The sequence below is a fragment of the Arachis duranensis genome, chromosome 8, assembly GCF_000817695.3.
Source record: "Arachis duranensis cultivar V14167 chromosome 8, aradu.V14167.gnm2.J7QH, whole genome shotgun sequence".
Classification (NCBI taxonomy): Eukaryota; Viridiplantae; Streptophyta; class Magnoliopsida; order Fabales; family Fabaceae; genus Arachis; species Arachis duranensis.
In genome coordinates this window covers 11,444,957-11,451,893 of record NC_029779.3, presented here as the reverse complement: position 1 = coordinate 11,451,893, position 6,937 = coordinate 11,444,957, and the positions used below count along the sequence as shown (strand labels likewise).

Here is a 6,937-nt window from a genome sequence, read left to right as displayed (position 1 = left end):
TAATAAAATCTTTTGGATTAACAACTTTAACATTTGTCGTAATTAAATCTAAGTAATTTTATAATTATTGTTCAATAGTATGGTGGGAATGACAGAGAGCACATGGAAAAAGCAATTGGCTCTCTGCTTAGACAAAATAAAAAGGGCAAAGGCGTGTTCCTATTAAATACGGAGAAGCACAATTTCGGGGATTTTTTTTATTTATTTTGAATTTGTTATTGTACGGATCCATGAATAATTAATATATGGTGAGGTTTAATGCTTGTTTATGCAACACTTTGACACTTTAATTTTTATGAACTTGTTGGTCAAGGATGAATCAATCTAACACGTGCTTGCCATCTTCCAATGAAACGTTTCATTATCATCTATTTGACACATTTTATTGAAACATAAATTTTAAAGAGTAATGATAAATTGATAATTACCATATTTCTTCATAGTGAATCATGAATTTGAATTAGAATAATAAAAGGATAAAAGCTATGCTGAGAAGGGTAGTTCTAGTTCTTGAAATTAGATTAATTAAACTCTTAATTGATAATAAAGTTCGAAAGAGTATCCAAAAAGTAGTATGGTTTTCTAAAAAATCCTCTTAAATGTTAAACAAAAAAATATGTAGGAAAATTTATGTAGAGGATAAATTAGTTGTCAAATACTGAGGTCAAATAATTTAATTTTGGAAGGCACACGCTAGTATTAGAATATAAATAAGATTTCGACTCTTCTAAAAGTATATTGTTATTAGAAAAAAAATACACTATTAATTATCTTTAAATTAAGATAGTAAAATTCATAAATAATAAATATTATAAATTTAAAAATAATTAAAGTATTATTTTACTATTTTCTTAATGTTATTATTGTAGAGGATTTTTTTTATGAATAATAAATTAAGGAGGTAATTAAGGAAGTTGTAGGTGGAATTGGTTGGTTAATTAATAATTAGTGGATAATGAAATGAGGGAAAGAAGAGGAAGAGAAGGGTAGGGCCTTCCTGCACTCACAGTGACGTAGCGTACATTGTTTGCTTCATGTCTCAGCAACAAGACAATGGAACAAACAGCCCTTAAATTATTAAATAATTTAATAAATTTAATTAAATTTTTATTTAATAATTTTTTATTATTAATTTTACATAAAAATAAATATATGCGAATTTCCACCTTATTTTATATACCATGAAACTAACATACACCTCAACTATTACATTGAATCAAGGATAGTAAATCTGTGTGTATAAAGCTTTACATGCAATTAAATAATGAAAAATATTTAAGTAGACAAATAAAAGAAGAATAAATAAATTTGTGAGTTGAGAAAAGCACAATATTCACCTGCCACTGAGTTTGACCTGCGCAGTGAATTTCAAAGAGCATTCAGAAATGGGACGCATCTTACACGGTTCCCAAAGTAAAATTGACAAGACATAACATAAGATTTGTTTTACAAAATCCCATTCCCCTCTTCATTAAAATCCATAGCCGTTTTACTTACTTCAGCGAATCAGGGAGCGCCACGACCACAATTAGCAATCAGACAGGCTTCGAGATTAGAACTTAGTACTAATACAAGTAGGAGGAGTACTTTTTATCTTCTCAATAAACCCCGAAAAGGAAAGAATTTAAAAATGAAGAGTCAAACATTGAACAAGCTTAATTAATATTTGTTGTTGTACAAACAGTGGAAGGCGTGAGAAAGTAGAGAAAATTGAGGAGGATAAACAAGGAAGCCAACCGAATCTTTCTCTTGCTTTCTCTGCTTTTCATACCACTACCATTTCCATGCAGCACAACCCTCATCGCTTTCACTGCAAAACATTTTAATGTTCTTCAAACGAAAGAGTGCCATATGTACTATTTACATTCAAAAGAAAGTGACTCGTCTACTTCATAACCATGTCTCCAAAACATCTCAAACTAGTAAACCAAAAATGGAAGAAGAAAAAAATCGCATACCCATTATCCTTTTTTCTATAAAAACTGTACATTTTCTTTATTACTAAACTATTCCTCCACCTATCATCTTCACATCATGTAACCACAAAAAAATTCCACAACCCCTTCAAGAGGGGGAAAAAAGAAACAAAAAAGACCCTTTCCTTCATCTTCCATATACAGAGATCTCCTTGCATTCAATTCACCTTCCTTATAATTGACAATGGCTGTATGTTAAAATTCAGCCACAAAAACAACCTGAATACCGGGCGAGCTCCCTCGCTCGCTCGTTAAGCCATAAAAATGATGACCTGTTCTTGACCAACATGTCACTGGCAAACTCTAAACCTCCAAGAAGGATTCCATCTCCAGCTGTTTTTGCGGGATACTGGGATCAATCAGGCAAATTTAACCGTCATTTTCTTTCATGTCTACCTGTCTTCTATGAATATTCTGCTTACGAAATCGCGAAATCTCTTGGAGTAGAGCTTTGGATCAACAGCTGAGATTGAAGAAGAGTCGACCTGAAAAGACTTGTACGCATGCTCCAGCTTCTTGCTGATATCATAATCTTGCAAGATGTCAATAATCCCAAAATATAGAACAACATCGCTAGTCTCTCCATTGCGATAAGGGGTCAAATGGCTGATTCCGACGGTTGTATATTGATCGAAATCACTCCGCCGGGCCATGCGCTCTGCTCTTGCAGGCATATTGGCACCCAACCTAATCAATGGTTTCCTGAAACAAGTGAAACAAAAATTAATACATCAAGTTGCAGGGTGAAAATTCTACAAAAGTAGAAAGAACATACATGAAGAGGTACTACAGAAATAATTATCTCAAGAGACAATCACCATTGACAAGGAATTATTGCCAAGCTAAAGGTAAAATAATAATAACTTTTAAGTTCTTTCTAAGGAAATCAGGACCACAACCTGTGCCCCCACAACCTGCCAAACTATCCCACCCACTTGCCTAAGATAATTCAAGCTACTTTCAATTATTACCATGGAAATCATCAATTCAACAATACCATGGGAAATACTAGGCTTCTAGAATGCCATTAAAAAGTCACAGCTCAAACATAGCATGCATAATTGCATATACAAGTCTATACAACATCTTAGGCTTTTTAAGAGACAGCAATAACCATGCACCCTTTCTTTGGTCTTTGTGGGAACTAAAAACTGATTGAGGGAATTCATAGTGCCATCTACTTTGTATGGATGCAGGAGTTACAAATTAAAACAAGCCGCAATATCAATTTAAAATTAAAATAATTTAAAGGAGCTGGAACAAATGTCAACATACCGTCCAGATTTAACTCTATCCCTGTCTTGTAACTCAGCCTCGAGGAATCGATAACCACGCATGAACTTTTCACTCTGATAGGAATCTTCTTTACCTAAAAGGTTCAACAGAATAACTTTTATCACTTTTACAATAACATAAAACTTATCAGCTGAATACAATGAGGAGAAAATGAATCCATACCAGAGCGTAATACAAACGGTGATAGTCCCATTTTGTCATATGTATTATCATCACGGAAATGAAGGCCAACCAAAAGACTGTAATCCATAATCCCCTCAGCTTCCAAGAACTCGCAATCCCGCTCAATTTGTCTGGACATAATAGCAAAACAAGATTAAATCAAGAGATTTGTAATTTTTTCAATGCCAAATAATAGGTAGGACATGCTCAACAACTTACTTCATGAGATCCCGGAACCAATTTCTTTGTATACGAAAGACAAAATTGAGATCCAAGTCCTTGAGGGTGGTAGTTTCATCTATCTCCTCTTCGGATTTATCAGTTGTACGGCCATGTGAGGATCCTTTCAAGTCAAATCGTCTATGGATTGGATACTCTGAGCAGAAAAGGTTGCCCATCACAATGAATCGGGTCTGGATTTCAAGAATGATAAATTCTCAGGAACCGAGATGCAAAAAGTCAACCCCGAAAAACACAAGAATATATGTACAAAAATATACCTTTTGGCCTCCGATCGGTTTTACACAGTGTACCCCATAGAATTTCGTCACAAGTGAATTCTCATACTGAGAAACATGTTGGTAATAACTTCGAAGCATCCGAAGAAGCACCTATAGTTTAGACACCAAATCCAAGTATCAACATAGATGTCCATAACACCAGAGAGTTGCAAATGCAGGGAATTGAATGCTTTGATTTTGCAATAGTACATTATAATCAGTAAATTATAAAAACTAGAAGCCTTTCCACAAAATCCAACTGTGTGTATTATGAAAGGAAGTTAACAACAACAATCTACTCCTTTGGACTTGCACAACAAGCCAAGGCATCACTGAAACAGAAGCATATGTCTATTTGGCCATTGACCACTGCATATGACTAGTGCAATCAAACTTTGGAACTTATTTCCCACACACTATTGCAAATGCACACACCAAAAGACGTTTACAGATTCAACACGAGACAAAGGCTACAAGTCTATACAGCACAGATATGTATCTATAAGTCTAACCTTGACTTCGGATTTCTTGACTGTCTTGATCATGAATCTGTCATCTTGGGTCAAGTAGAAGTAGCTTCCGCTTTTCCCTGGTGACGAAAGCTCCCTAAGAGCATCATTCCCACATATGGCCAACATGTAGTCGGCAGGATCCACCTGAAATAGCTTCCTCAATTGCCTGAAAAATCAAAAGGACAATAACAGAATCCGATCAACAGAAAGCAAGAGGCCAATAAAAAAGTGTTGAAGAAAACACGAAACAGACATAATACCTAAAAACCATGGGGCAATAATCCTTCCACCGGAACTCCATGGACTGATGCGGCGGTGTAGTCTTCGATCCTTCCGGAGGAAACCTCGTCCAGAACTTCTCCTTGGGATCAAAATCACTTTGTTTCAGCACTCTGGATATCGAAGCTTCCTTCCCAACAGAGTACCTAGCAGAATGAAAAACCAAAAACAGTTCAAATCGCGAGCATTGAAAGACGAAATTTCATTTCAGACACCAAAAAATAAATAAAGACTCACCTTATTCCCAATTGCAGATTAAGCATTAAATCATAGTTTTTATGCCCCTTTGAAATAGTCTGACCGGGCCTCTTCACCTCCTTGGAGAAACAACGAGGCTCCGTATGAAACTGCTTCTTCTGCTTCTGATTCTGATTCTGAATCTGATTCAGCTTCACATTATCACCATCTTCACGATCCGAACCAGTTCCATCATGATACAACATCGACACATTATCAATAATATCACACGTGATATCACCGGCATCACCATCCTGTTCCCAGATACAAATCTTCCCGGCACCGGCGCCGGCACCGGCACCACCGTCGACGGAGGACCTCTTCCTCATGGTTATGGTGAAGTTATCCCCCCAAACGGGACCCTTCCCATTACTACTCCTGCCAGGGTAGAAAGTACCGTTAAGCTGGTGCTGGTGCATCATAAGGTCCCTACTCCAGCACCCAACGTAGCAGCTCCCATCCGGCCACGTGAAAACACCTTGCCCCTTCGGAACACCGTTCTCCCACTGACCTTCGTAACGGTTTCCGTTACGCCACGTCAGCGTCCCTCTCCCTGAGATAACGCCGTTTCTCCATTCTCCAACGTACTCGTTCCCGTTCCTCCACACGTACCTACCTTGCCCGTCTTGAACGTTGCGCTTCCAAGAACCTTCATAGAAATCGCCGTTCGCGTAGCGTTTCTGGCCGTACCCGTGCTTCTTGTCGGAGCTCCATGACCCGCGGTAGGTGTCCCCGTCGGATCCGGTGAAGGTTCCGAACCCTTCCATTCGACCAGATTTGAACTCGCCCTCGTAGGTTGCGCCGGAAGGCCACGAGAATTTGCCTTTGCCGGAGGCTTTGCCGCGCTTCCATTCTCCTTCGTACATGCATCCGTCGGACCAGAGGTACTTGCCGGATCCGCTCGGAGCGTTCCCGGAGAAGTTTCCGGTGTACAAATCGCCGTTCGGTAAGAGGCGTTCGACGGCGGAATCTGGTTCGGTGACGAGACTTGTTGGTGTCACCCTGCGGCTGCGGCCGGTAGAGACGACCGCGGTTGCCGGCGGTGATGGCTTGAGAAGGTCTTTTTCTGCGTCGGATTTCATTTTGAGTTGGAAAGTGATGGCGGAAAAAACTCAATGCATTCTCCGGCGAGCTAAGGTGAGAGGCATTATGATTAATAATATTACGATAATAACCCTGCAAGTGTTGTGCCTTTTTCTCTCTCTATGTCTAGAATTTTCTTGTTGTTGTTGTTGTGCTGAATGAATGCTTTTCACTTTCTCTTTTGTGTTTTGAGTACTCTTTCTTCTGCTTGTTATCTTCTCTTCTTCTCTTTGCGTTTTTTGGGGAAATGAGTTGGAATTGGATTCAGACTTTTGAGAGAGAGAGAGAGAGACAGAAAGTGTTACGAGTCTCTGTATTACTAGGGCAGGGGCAGGGCCACTTTATTTATTTATATTTTCAACTTAAATGCCAAATTCTTAGTTAATTAATTAGGCGGCTTTGCCTATGAAACCTTGCTAACTCTCACACTCTTCTTCACCAAAGTTTAACACTATGCTTTATGCTTTTCATTATTTTATATTTTTATTACTCCACCATCTTAATTTTCATAAAGTATTATTTTATATGATTATTTAATTACATTTGTTTTTAGATCAATATATCATTCTTAGAACACATTTTTAGAAGTTAATAATAAAATTGTTTTAAATTTAAATAATAAAATAATAATATAATTAAAATTGTAAAATTTTTCCAGCTAACTACCAATTGTGTTGATGTTATTTTATTCTAGGACGAATATACCTTTTTGCCCTTCTGTAAATTCTTTGTCTTGGTCCAATGACAGCGTATCTGTGTCTTCCTTCTTCGTTGGTTTCATCGTGACGAAACGGTATCCCCTAGGGTTTGCTCTTCCCTTTTTCATTTCTTTATTAAGATTTTTTTACAAACATTAATGTATTAACCGTTCTTTTTTTTTTTTTGAATTAGG

General features: G+C 37.5%; 1 protein-coding gene across 1 annotated transcript; it reads right to left on the bottom strand.

Moving 5' to 3' along the window:
• Positions 1–1,623: 1,623 nt before the first annotated feature.
• Positions 1,624–6,366, bottom strand: LOC107460813 (phosphatidylinositol 4-phosphate 5-kinase 1). Its single transcript, XM_016079223.3, has 8 exons — positions 4,963–6,366; positions 4,707–4,871; positions 4,447–4,612; positions 3,935–4,045; positions 3,654–3,847; positions 3,435–3,565; positions 3,252–3,345; positions 1,624–2,678 (listed from the first exon to the last, which is right to left on the bottom strand). Exons 1-8 carry the CDS (start codon positions 6,042–6,044, stop codon positions 2,369–2,371), a joined length of 2,253 nt encoding a protein of 750 aa, XP_015934709.1. The 5' UTR covers positions 6,045–6,366; the 3' UTR covers positions 1,624–2,368.
• Positions 6,367–6,937: the final 571 nt, after the last annotated feature.

What these genes read in the sequence shown, in the direction of transcription:
- LOC107460813 (XM_016079223.3), bottom strand. Translation starts at nt 6,044, where the DNA reads ATGAAATCCGACGCAGAAAAAGACCTTCTCAAGCCATCACCGCCGGCA. An exon ending in TCAAGAAATCCGAAGTCAAG is followed by an intron (nt 4,046 to 4,446) that starts GTTAGACTTATA and finishes TCTAAACTATAG; the next exon opens with GTGCTTCTTCGGATGCTTCG. An exon ending in GATAGAGTTAAATCTGGACG is followed by an intron (nt 2,679 to 3,251) that starts GTATGTTGACAT and finishes CACTTGTTTCAG; the next exon opens with GAAACCATTGATTAGGTTGG.